Genomic DNA, 12212 nt, shown 5'->3' with positions numbered 1-12212 from the left:
TGTCGCCCAGGCTGATCTGGAATGCAATCTCTAGTCTCAGGCTGGCCTCCAACTCATGGCGACTCTCCTAGCTCTGCCTCCTCTGATTCCTTAGCTCCTTACCATGGCTTCCTGCTTGCTAAAACCATGCTGTACCAGCTGTACGCCAAGACATTTGGCATTCGGTTTGAAAAAAGAATTTCTTTTGTCTCCATATACGATCAACATGCAGCTATACTTTTTTCCCAGGTAGGATCTCGCTCTAGCCCAGGCTGACCTGGAGTTCACCACGCAGTCTAAGGCTGGCCTTGAACTCACAGCGATCCTCCTATCTCTTGCCTGGGATTAAAGCGCCACCACGCATGCTACGGGCTCTTGCCAGTGCAAATGAACTTGACATGTATGCACAGCTTGGTGCATCTGGCTTGGGTACTGGAGAATTGAACTGGGGCCGACTTTGCAAGCAAGTGCCTTTAAGCACTAAGCCATCTCTCCCACTTTGCTTTAAAATTGGTGTTTGTCGGTCCACACTACCTATGGGGAAGTGAGTGGAAAACTTTGGAGTGTTGGAACTCTCTGAGACAGACAGGGTCTCTTCTTGTTTAAAGCTATGAAGGCCAGACTAGCTGGCCCACAAGCTTTGAGGTTCTCCTGACTCTCCCTCCCATTGTTGTAGGTACAGTGGGATTTTGAATGCCTGAGCCACCGCGTCAGGCTTTACAGGAGTGCCGGGGGCCTGAACTCCGCAAGCAACCTTGGGGTGTGCCTTTCAACACTGAGCCATCTCTCCAACCACAGGGCGGTTTTTTTTTTTTTTGAGGTAGGCTCTCACTCTAGACCAGGCTGACCTGGAATTCACTAGGTAGCCTCAGGGTGGCCTCAAACTCATGGGAATCCGCCTTTCTACCTCCCTAGTGCTGGGATTAAAGGCATGCACTACCATACCTGACCAGCCATAGCCTTTTTTTTTTTTTTTCATCCTTAGGCTTTTTAAAAAATATTTTATTTCAATTTGACAGAGAAAGTGGGAGAGAAAAAGAGAGAATGGGCATGCCAGGCCCTCCAGCCCTGCAAATGAAGTCCAGACACGTGCACCCGTAGTGTTATCTGGCTAAAGTGGCTCCTGGGGAATCAAACCTGGATCCCTTGGCTTTGCAAGCAAATACCTTAACTGCTAAGACATCTCTCCAGCCATACACTTTTTAAAGCATTTTTATCATTTTTTTTTTTTTTGAGAGAAGGGGGATAGAGTAGCTTGTGTACACCATGGCTTACTCACACTTGCATACATACTCGGGGCTGTTTTTGATGGAATGGGTACAGTGTTTAGCTAAATTTTAGAATCTACCAGTATATTATTCCACTCAGCCTGCTTGAATACTCCTATAGCAGGGAAACTCAACCCCTAAGAACATCTTTGTAGATACTCTGAGAGTCTTAAGAGCCACACCTAATACCTTAAGGTCCTACCCTGAAAATATTTTACACCAAATCAATTGATACAGCTAAGAATACACAGCTAGCTAGAAAATCCAAGCATTAACTTAATCCAAGATGCAAAAATATATACATTATAACACAAGAAACACTAAAAAGCAAGACGATATAAATCTACCTAAAAGTATTAATGCATCAGAAATGTCCTCCAGTGAGAAAGAGTTAGAGGAAATGCCTGAGAAAGAGTTCAAAAGAATAATTATAAATATGTTCAAAGAGGTCAAAGAACACATGAAAACAATCAAAGAAGAAATCAAAGAGGAAATCAAAGAGGAAATCAAAGGAATCAAAGAAGAGGCAGGACACCAATTTAATGAAATAAAGAAGGCAATACAAGACATAAATAGAGAAATAGAAATAATAAAGAAAAACCAGTCAGAATTACTAGCAATGAAGAACACAGTTAATGAAATAAAAAACTCTGTAGAAAATCTCACCAGTAGGATGGATGAGGGAGAGGACAGAATATCTAAGCTAGAAGATCAGGTGGCAGACCTAATGCAGTCCAACAAAGAGAAAAACAAACTTATAGAAAAGTATGAGTGGGAATTTCAAGATATTCGGGACACTATGAAAAGATCCAATATAAGAATTCAGGGCATAGTAGAAGGAGAAGAATTCCACTCCAGAGGCATAGTAGGCATCTTCAACAAAATCATAGAGGAAAATTTTCCCCAAATTGGGAAAGAGGTGCCAATACAGATACAGGAAGCCTTTAGAACCCCAGCCAGACAAAACCCAGAAAGAAACTCTCCTCGCCACATTATACTCAAACTTCCAAACACACAAACCAAAGAAAAAATATTGAAAGCAGTTAGAGAGAAAAATCAAGTTACCTACAAAAGCAAGCCCATCAGGATTACAGCAGATTATTCAACACAAACTTTTAAAGCCAGAAGGGCCTGGAGTGATATATTCCAAGTTCTGAAAGATAACAACTGTCAACCAAGGTTACTTTATCCTGCAAAGTTATCCATCCAAATAGATGGAGAAATAAAGACATTCCATGACAAAAGCAGGTTAAAGGAATATCTGAAGACAAAACCAGCTCTACAGAAAATACTTGATAGAATCCTCCATGCTGAACAAAAGGAAAATGAATGAAAATACTTAGTAGCAGAGGCCAGTAAGTTGAAAAGGAGACATAAAGGGTGGAGAAAGGAAGGGAGGAGGATACTTAATAGGTTGATATTGTATATATGTAATTACAATGATTGTAATGGGGAGGTAATATGATTGAGAATGGAATTTCAAACGGGAAAGTGTGGGGGTGGGGAGGGAGGGAATTACCATGGGATATATTTTATAATCATGGAAAATGTTAATAAAAATTAAAAAAAAAAAAAAAAAAAAAAAAAAAAAAAAAAAAGAAAAGCCTATTGCTGGCCGGCCATGGTGGTGCATGCCTTTAATCCCAGCACTTGGGAGGCAGAAATTTGAGTCCACCCTGAGGCTACATAGTGAATTCCAGGTTGGCCTGGGCTATAGGGAGACCCAACCTTGAAAAAACAAAACAAACAAACAAACAAAAAAAGCCTATTGCTGGAGCGAGGGCTTAGTGATTACGTCACTTGCCTAAAAAGTCAAAGGACCCATGTTCAATTTCCCATGTAAGCCAGATACACAAGATGCACAATGGAGTTCATTTGTAATGGCTGGAGCCCCTAGCACATGCAATCTCTCTCAAATAAATCAATAAAAATAAAATATTTTAAAGTCTATGACAGGAAAAGTAATAGCCATAGATGGATAAACTACTATTATCTGGCTAAGTGAATGTATTATACATGTAAAACCACACTCTAAATACTTATGTTTATGCGTATGTATAAATGTTACTATCTCTTTTGGTTTCAGAAGCTTTTCTTTTCAGATGATGATAACCACTGTGGAAACTCAGCCCTCACCAAAGAGCTGAGAAGGGGTGACAGTGGGGTGTTCCCCACTAAGTGAGACATCTATGTCACACCGTCTATGGATCATTATAGAAGAGGTGGTAGGAAGAATCTAAGAGCCAAAGGAAGGGTTTGAATGCTTTGCAAAGCTCATCCTGTCACAAAGTCACTGTGGTAGTCATGATACCACCTACACAAGACCTACATTAGCAACAGGGGAAAAGTAATGTAATCAAAATAGAAGAGACGCTACTTGGATTGAAGAAACTCGGTGGAGGGGATGTCTTGCTTTCTTACACACATCTGATTAAGTCCCCAGTCTAGTAATTCAGCATGTCACCTTCAGACCTGTGGCCTTTGCACAGGTCATAGGGGTCATATTGAGGTGATTGTGATGATTTGAGACAAAGTCACATGTACCCCAGGCTGTCCTCTACCTCACTATGTAGGGTGCTCTGAACGCCTTACCCTCCATGCTCAAGTGCTGGGAAGACAGGCCCATGCCACCACGTCCAGTTTACATAGTGTTGGGGATTGAGCCTAGGATTTGCACACTCTGGGCAGGCACACTACCACCAGAACTTCATGCCCAACCCCACTTGTATTTCATGATGAAAATTGAAAGTGGCATTCATTCTGGGCAAAGAGGCACATGAGTTTAATCCCAAAATTCAGGAGGCCCTGACAAGCCAGTTCTTCCTCTTGCATTAAAAAAAAAAAAAAAAAAAGTCTAACTGGGGTGTGGAGAAATAGTTTAGTGGTTAAGGTGCTTGCTTGCAAAGCCAAAGGAACCAAGGTTTGATTCCCCAGTATCCACATAAAGCCAAATGAACGTGGTGGCACATGCATCTGGAGATCCTTTGCGGCTGGCGTGCCCTCTCTCTTGCTATCTACCTGCCTCTCTCTCACACATTCTCAAACAAAAACTAAAAAAAAATAAAATAAAATAAAACAGATCACTCTGTTGGTGTGGTGGTTTGATTCAGGTGTCCTCCATAAACTAAGATATTCTGAATGCTACTCTCCCCAGCTGATGGCAATTGGAAATTAAAGATCAATTGATGCTGGTGCACGCCTTTAATCCCAGCACTGGGGAAGCAGAGGTAGGAGGATTGCCATGAGTTCAAGGCCACCCTGAGAATACAGAGTTAATTCCAGGTCAGCCTGGACCAGAGTGAGACCCTACCTCGAGAAAAAAAAAAAATCAATTGAAAATCATTCTGTTCTCTTGAATCATAATAAATTTTAGGAAATGTATGTTTTCTCATTATTTCCTAGGGTGCCCCCTGCAAATGGAAGAGTTGACCAAGACATTTTCCTTCTGAAGTGACAACTCTGGTATGCAACAAGCAAGTGAAGAAGTGGACAACACGTGGGCACAATGGCGCATGCCTGTCAGCCGAGCTCCTAGGAAGACTGAGACGGGAGAGTCGATTGAGTCCAGCAGTTTCAGATCACACTGCATCTTGAAAAATCAACCCTGTTTTATAAAAGAACAGAGCAATAAATTGTTAAAACTAAAAGTTCTGCTAAGTTACTCATTGGTACATAGTGACTTTGAAAAGGATCCCAACACTAATAAAACAGAAATGAGATTTTTGTTTTGATTCTCCCTTTCTCCCTTTCTCTCTCTCTCTCTCTCTCTGTCCCTCTCTCTATCTTTTTGTGTCAAGCCAACTGTGGCAGTCCAGTTGTCATTGCTGGAAATCACTCAACCAAGAGCAGGTTCTGGGAAAAAGAGGTTGATTTGGGGTTATAGGCTTGAGGGGCAGCTCCCCAATGGCAGGGGAAAATGATGGCATGAGCAGAAGTTTGACATCAACCCCTGGTCCCCTCATGGTGGACAATAGCAACAAGAGACTGTGCCAAACACTGGCCAGGGGAAACTGGTTATAACACCCATAAGCCTGCCAGTAACAACACACTGCCTCCAGGAGGCTTTAATTTCCAATTGCCACCAGCTGGGGAAAATAGCATTCAGAATACATGAATCAAACCACCACATTCCGCCCTTGGCCTCCATAAACTGATAACAATACATAGCTTAAAATGCAATGTATTCAGTCCAACTTTAAAAGTCCCCATGGCTTTTATCAATCCCAATGATATTTATACTCATAGTCCAAGATCTTGTAATTGAGCCATAGTACCAAAAAATAACCTCAAAAAAAAAAAAAAACCATAATGGCACAGAATAAACATTCACACTGCAAAAATTGATATTAGGCATAGTAAAGAAATATTCTATACCAATACAAGATTTAAAACAACCAGGACAAACATCAAACTCTGTAACTCCAAGTTCAACAACTCTAGCCAGTGACCAATCTCCAAGTCCGATAATTCTAACCAGCAACAAATCTCTAGTATTCCAATTTTGCCCCTCCAGCTAGGCTACTCACAGTCCTGGAAAACATCACTGGGGCTGGCAGCTCCTTAGTAGCCATCTCATGGTCCCTGCATCTCCACTTGTTCTCCACTGCAACCCATGATTCATCGTCATGGGGTCTCCATGCAGACATGCAGCAAACCTGTTTCACATTGCCCATGGCCATTTCCAAAACACAAGACTGTGTAGGAAACTCAATGACCCTCTCTTTCCTGCATTTCTAATACTCCATAATACCAGGTAGGGTGCCAATTTGTTAATCCATGGGGGAATACAGCAGACTTTGAAGAATAGGACACTCCTTGAGCACTCAGGGCCCTTCCAAAGAGTCTCCATTCTTCCTGTTGCCCCATATAGGTCTGCTGGCCCAATCTGAAAGGTTGTAATTTCTCAACTGCAGCTGAATGGGCTGCAGCTCACCGCAAAATTTTCTTTCTGTGCTATATCCCTCTGCTCACACCAGTTCATTTCTACATAAACAACCCTGCACAACTTCTCAGGACACTGGCATAAGAGCATGCTTCTCTCAGAAACTGCTAGCCCAGTCTAGGCAAAGTTCCTCACCCTCATAAGCTAAACCTCACAGTGCATAGTTCTTACTGCATTGAGGTCTTTCAACTCTGAGAAGAATAGTCCACCAAACTGTACTCAAAGCACTGCAAACTATCTCTTAGGCCAAGGTTTCAAGTCCTTCCACATTCCTCTTGTAAATCAGCTCCAAAAGGCCAAAACCACACAGTCAGGTATCTAGAAGAAATCCCACTCATAAGTACCACTTTACTATAACAGTAAAGTTCTCATTGGTGGTAGAAATCACCCAAACAAGAGCAACTTCTGGGAAAAAGAAGTTTATTTTGTCTTACAGGCTCGACGGGCAGCTCTACAATGGCAGGGGAAAACGATGGCATGAGCAGGTGGACATCATCCCCTGGCCTACATATGGTGGACAATAGCAACACTGCCTACAGGAGGTTTGAATTTCCAATTGTCTCTATGTCATCTCAGGGTGATCTTGAATTCACGGTGATCGTTCTATCTCTGCTTACCAAGTGCTGGGATTAAAGGCATGCACCGCAATGCCCGGCTAAAATATATATATATATTTTTGTTGTTGTTGTTGTTAATTTTTTATTTATTTTTTTGAGAGTGACAGACACAGAGAGAAAGACAGATAGAGGGAGAGAGAGAGAATGGGCACGCCAGGGCTTCCAGCCACTGCAAACGAACTCCTGACACGAGCGCCCCCTTGTGCATCTGGCTAACGTGGGACCTGGGGAATTCAGCCTCGAACCGGGATACTTAGGCTTCACAGGCAAGTGCTTAACTGCTAAGCCATCTCTCCAGCCCTAAAAAATATATTTTTAAAAACACAAACTATATTAAAAATAGTGCTCAACCACTGAGCTGCACCCCAGCTATAAAGAGGGAAAACTGGGAGAGGACTCAGGAAAGGGTCCTAGAAGGGCAGACCTAGACTCTGCAGCTGGTAATCCTTACCCACACTTGACAGGCTTTGGCAGAAGGATCTAGAGTTCAAGGCCAGCCTGGGTAAACTGGCACACCTCCTCTGAATGAAACAAAACAGTGAATGGTGGTGGTTGATGTCTGGGTAGGGACAAATGCTTATAATCCCACCACATGAGAGTTTGAAGTTTTGGAAAGGAGTAAAAACTTGTGGCTAGCCTGGGCTACATTGTGAGACCTACTCCAAAAAAAAAAAAAAAAACTGTAAGTGGACTGGAGACTTGGCTTCGTGGTTAATGTGTTTGCCTACAGAGCCAAAGGATGCTGGTTCCATTGCCTAGAGGACACATAAGTCAGAAGCTCATGGTTGCACATGTGTCTGGGGTTCCTTTGCAGTGGCTAGAGGCCTTGGTACATATATTTTCTCTCTTTATCTCTCTGTCTCTCTCACTCACATTGATCAATCAATCAATCAATCAATGTATGTCTGTGCTACCCAGGGATAATGATAATACTTTTGTAAAAAATATATTTTATTTATGTGTTTATGAAAAAGAGAGAGATAGAGAGAAAGAGAGAATGGGCACTCCAGGGCCTCTAGCCAGTGCATAGGAACTCCAGACAGATGTGCCCCCTTGTATATCTGGCTTATCTGGGTCCTGGGAATCAAACCTGGGTCCTTAGGCTTCACAGGCAAATGCTACAACTGCTAAGCCATTTCTCCACTCCTTCATAAAACCTTTAATCCCAGCACTTGGGAGGCTGAGGTCAGAGGATCCAGGTGGTGAGTTCCAGGTCAGCTTCCACAGACTGAGACCATGCATCAGAAAAGAAAATTAGTGTAGGCCAGGCTTGCTAGCTCACACCTTTAACCCCAGCCCTGTATCCAAGTCCTAGGTAGGACTATGATATTGAGTTCCAGGTCAGCCTGGGTAGAGTGAGACCCTACAGAAAACAAACAAAACAATAATAAGGTGTGGTATGGAAGCACATGCCTTTAATCCCAGCACTGCATCAGAGACCTAGGAAGGAGGATCACTGTGAGTTCAAGGCCAGCCTTGCCTAGAGTGAGATTCTATTAAGGTGGGTGTGGTGTGGGCGGTGCCTCACTTCAGTTGTGTCTGGCAGCATAAAAGCAGGAGTCACAGCAGAGGTTCCTGCCAGAGCAACTTCTGTATCAGAGTTCGCTGGTCTGCGTCACTAGCTGGTGAGCATCTTTGCATTTGTGAGCAGACATCAGGTAAGGGGAGGGCAGGGCTGGGGTGGGGAGGCAGGTAGGGAGGTAGGCAGGCTGTGGAGGAGATGGTGGCTCACAAGGTCAACAGGGAAAGACTCCCCAGGCCCCGGTAAGGGTTTGGGAGGATAGAGGTTCCCGGAGAAAGGAAGGCTGAGGGATGGGTTCTCAAGGCCATTGAGGGGCCTTTTATGTATGCAACCCTGTAAGCCTTGTTTTGAGATTCCAAGATCACCCAAGGCCGGTGTCACTGGTTTTGGTTTGTCTAGGTTAGGTCTCACTCTAGCCCAGACTGACCTGGAATTTTAACTATGTCTTCTCAGGATGGCCTGGAACTCATGGTGATCCTCCTACCTCTGCCACTCAAGTGCAGGGATTAAAGGTGTATGTCTCCACGACCAGCTCTTCTGCCTCTTATTATTATTTATTTTCTTTTCTAATTTTTTGACTGTTTATTTATTTATTACGTACAGAGAAAGAGACAGAGAATGAGCATGCCAGGTCATCTAGCCAGTACATACCAACTCCACATGCATGTGCCACAATGTGCATTTGTGCAATGTAGGACCTGGAGAGTTGAACATTGTAGGCTTTGTAGGCAAGTGCCTTAACTACTAAGGCATCTCTGCAGCCCTGATTATTCTTATTTATGCTTACTTTTTTTTGCATGCTGTAATTTTGTTTATTTTTATTTATTTATTTGAGAGTGACAGAGAGAGAATGGGCATGCCAGGGCCTCCAGCCACTGCATACGAACTCCAGATGCCTGTGCCCCTTTGTGCATCTGGCTAATGTGGGTCCTCGGGAATCGAGCCTCAAACGTTAGACTTCACAGGCAAGCACTTAATCACTAATCCATGTCTCCAGCCCCCTAAATACTTTTTTATAAACAAAAGTTTCATTCTGGTCCAACCCTGCTATCTACAGGCACCGTTTTTTGTTTTTTGTTTTTCATTTGTTTGCAAGCAGAGAGACAGAATAGGTGTGCCAGGATGTCCAGCCTCTTTACAAATGCCAGATTGAAGTGGCTTTAAGGCAAGTGCTCACTGGGAATTTTATGCATTAATCCAGACACAGCAGGGATTACATGCCTAGAGTTTATGGTCTCCAGAGTCTTAACTTTTGACTAGGTTCTCAGCACTGGGTGTGTATTCCCTCTCGTGGCGTGGCCTCTACTCCAATTAGGGAGCCATTGGTTTTCCCCAGAACAGACATGCCATGATTGCACCTGTTCTTCATTTGGCCTGGCTGGCCAATCATAAGGCTTGCAGTGTTCACGATTGTTTAACGCCAAAGATTTCTCTCTCCCATAGGACTGCATGCAGGATAACGCTTTCCAGCTTGCTTTCTTAGTTTCCTTCTTTACAAAGCTATTTTATTTATCTGAAAGAGAGAGATAGAGAGAGAATAGGCATGCCAGGGCCTCTAGCCACTGGAGACTAACTCCAGATGCTTGCATCACCTTCTGCATCTGGTTCATGTGGGACCTGGGAAATTGAACTTGGATCCTTAGGCTTCACAGCCAGCCTCATGCTTTTTGTTTTTTGAAGTGGGGTCTCACTCTATCCAAGGCTGACCTGCAATTCATTTTGTAGTCTCAGGTTGGTCGTGAACTCACAGTGACCCTCCTACCTGTCCCTTCCAAGTGCTGGAATTAAAGGCATATGCCATCCTGCCAGGCTCATCATGGTATATAGAGGAGATTGGGTTTTGTCTTCCTTACCTTTTCCTCCATCACTGTCTCCCCTTGTGCCCTCCTCCCAGCATAGCCTCCTTTGGTGTGTCCATACCTCCTGTTTTCTTTGCTTCTTGCTTCCTTCACCTCCCATCCCTTCTGCTTTGTCATGGTCTCCTGTCTCCAATAATAGCCTACCCTCACCCTCATAGCCCCTTGTTTGCATGCAAACATTGAAAGATAGGATGCACATATGAGAACCTAAAACCCAAATGATTTCCAGTCTTTTCTGACATTTCAATATGTACACACAATATACCCAATCTTTATGTGACATCTGTAGGTTACTTTCACTACTTCTCACAGTGAGAATGCTTCATAGGTAGTTAGGACTTTTTAGGTAAAAATGACCAGTGTGTACAGACTAAAATATTTTTCATAGATTCAAGGAAAGTTGGTTGAATCTTGGTGTCCAGTGCAGGGAACTAGCTTAGCGTTGTGGTGCATGTCTAATCCCAGCGCATGGGAGGTAGAAAAAAGAGGATCAGGAATCCAGGTTATCTCAGCTTCATTACATTCAAGCTATCCCAGGTTATATGAGACTAGGCTTGAAAACAAAACAAAACAGTGGACTATTATTGTTTATATGAGAGAAGGAGGTCTGGGGAAATTGGCCACAACATTGCTTTTCTGTAGTGTATACCTGAGCAGGAATAGCAGTAAGTAGGTCTTCTTGGGACTGTCATTTTCAGAGCATTATTGCAATGTAGAAAAACTGCTGTGGTTTGGGCTCCAGCCAGTCAGCAAACATATATACTGGGGAGGAGCTCCTGAGCCTCCATTGCTCCCCAAGGAGCTGGTGGCTGTTGATCATCACCAGGGAAACAGAGGCATCTTCAGTGTTTACACACTGGTAAGGTCACCATGTTCCATTAATACACTCCATGCCCATGTGCATGCAAGTAACCTTAGTAGGAAAAAATGACATTAAAGTAGGAGGAGACTAATTGAGAAGAAGCCGGTCAGTGGGAGACAGAAAAGAAAGAATAAGGGGCAAATATGATCACACCATTGCGGATTGTGGTGGCACTTTCTGGGACTGGGGATGCAGAGAGAGACGATCACTGAGTTTAAGGCCAGCATGAGACTAGAGGGAGACTCTACCTTAAAAAATTGATGTCTGGTTAGAGGAAGACAACAGACCATTCAAGCAGGTATCTTAGGGTTGGGCCATGGGAGCAATTGTATCTGGGGCTTCTGGTACCTGGGGACACCCAGCAAACCCTGATTCTGTTGTCTTCCACCCCCTACTCTGTAGCTCCAGTCAGAATGATCGAGGTTGTTTGCAACGACCGTCTGGGGAAGAAAGTCCGCGTGAAGTGCAACACCGATGACACCATTGGGGACCTTAAGAAACTGATCGCGGCTCAAACTGGCACCCGTTGTGACAAAATTGTCCTTAAAAAGTGGTACATGGGCTGGAGAGATGGCTTAGCGGTTAAGCGCTTGCCCGTGAAGCCTAAGGACCCCGGTTCGAGGCTCAGTTCCCCAGGTCCCATGTTAGCCAGATGCACAAGGGGGCGCACGTGTCTGGAGTTCGTTTGCAGAGGCTGGAAGCCCTGGCGCGCCCATTCTCTCTCACTCCCTCTATCTGTCTTTCGCTCTGTGTCTGTCGCTCTCAAATAAATAAATAAAAATGCTTTTATTAAAAAAAATAATAACAAAAAAAGTGGTACATGATTTTTAAGGACCACGTGTCACTGGAGGACTATGAAATTCACGATGGGATGAACCTGGAGCCTTATTACCAATAGAGCAGAATTCTTTCTCCTGCCCTGCTCCCCACCCCCAGTCACACTGGTATGGATGCTTTCAACAGTGCACATGAATAAAAACTTAGATGCTGTTTTGTTGATGTCAGCTGTGTGTGAGAGCTGTCAGATGAGGAGAGTTGGTAGCTGGTTGTTACCATGCTTCAGTACACAGTTGCTAAGGGGGTCTCAAGATCTTCTGCAGGCTGGGTGTCACATTTGTTACATTTGTACTGCAGCACTTTGGAGGTGGAGGCAGGAGGATAAG

The 12212-nt window shown here is 43.8% G+C and overlaps 1 protein-coding gene across 1 annotated transcript; it reads left to right on the top strand.

The window, feature by feature from the left end:
* The first annotated feature begins 11454 nt into the window (after nt 1-11454).
* LOC123462243 (ubiquitin-like protein 5) lies at nt 11455-11947 on the top strand. Its single transcript, XM_045155279.1, has 2 exons — nt 11455-11606; nt 11870-11947. Exons 1-2 carry the CDS (start codon nt 11463-11465, stop codon nt 11945-11947), a joined length of 222 nt encoding a protein of 73 aa, XP_045011214.1. The 5' UTR covers nt 11455-11462.
* Nucleotides 11948-12212: the final 265 nt, after the last annotated feature.

This window comes from Jaculus jaculus, chromosome 7, assembly GCF_020740685.1.
Source record: "Jaculus jaculus isolate mJacJac1 chromosome 7, mJacJac1.mat.Y.cur, whole genome shotgun sequence".
In the NCBI taxonomy this organism is placed as follows: domain Eukaryota; kingdom Metazoa; phylum Chordata; class Mammalia; order Rodentia; family Dipodidae; genus Jaculus; species Jaculus jaculus.
This window is presented reverse-complemented; position numbering and strand designations above follow the sequence as displayed.

Bases quoted from the DNA above. Each gene is read 5' to 3' on its own strand.
- LOC123462243 (XM_045155279.1), top strand. From the start codon at position 11,463: ATGATCGAGGTTGTTTGCAACGACCGTCTGGGGAAGAAAGTCCGCGTG. The intron at 11,607-11,869 runs ATGGGCTGGAGA...AAAAAGTGGTAC, and splicing joins TTGTCCTTAAAAAGTGGTAC to ATGATTTTTAAGGACCACGT.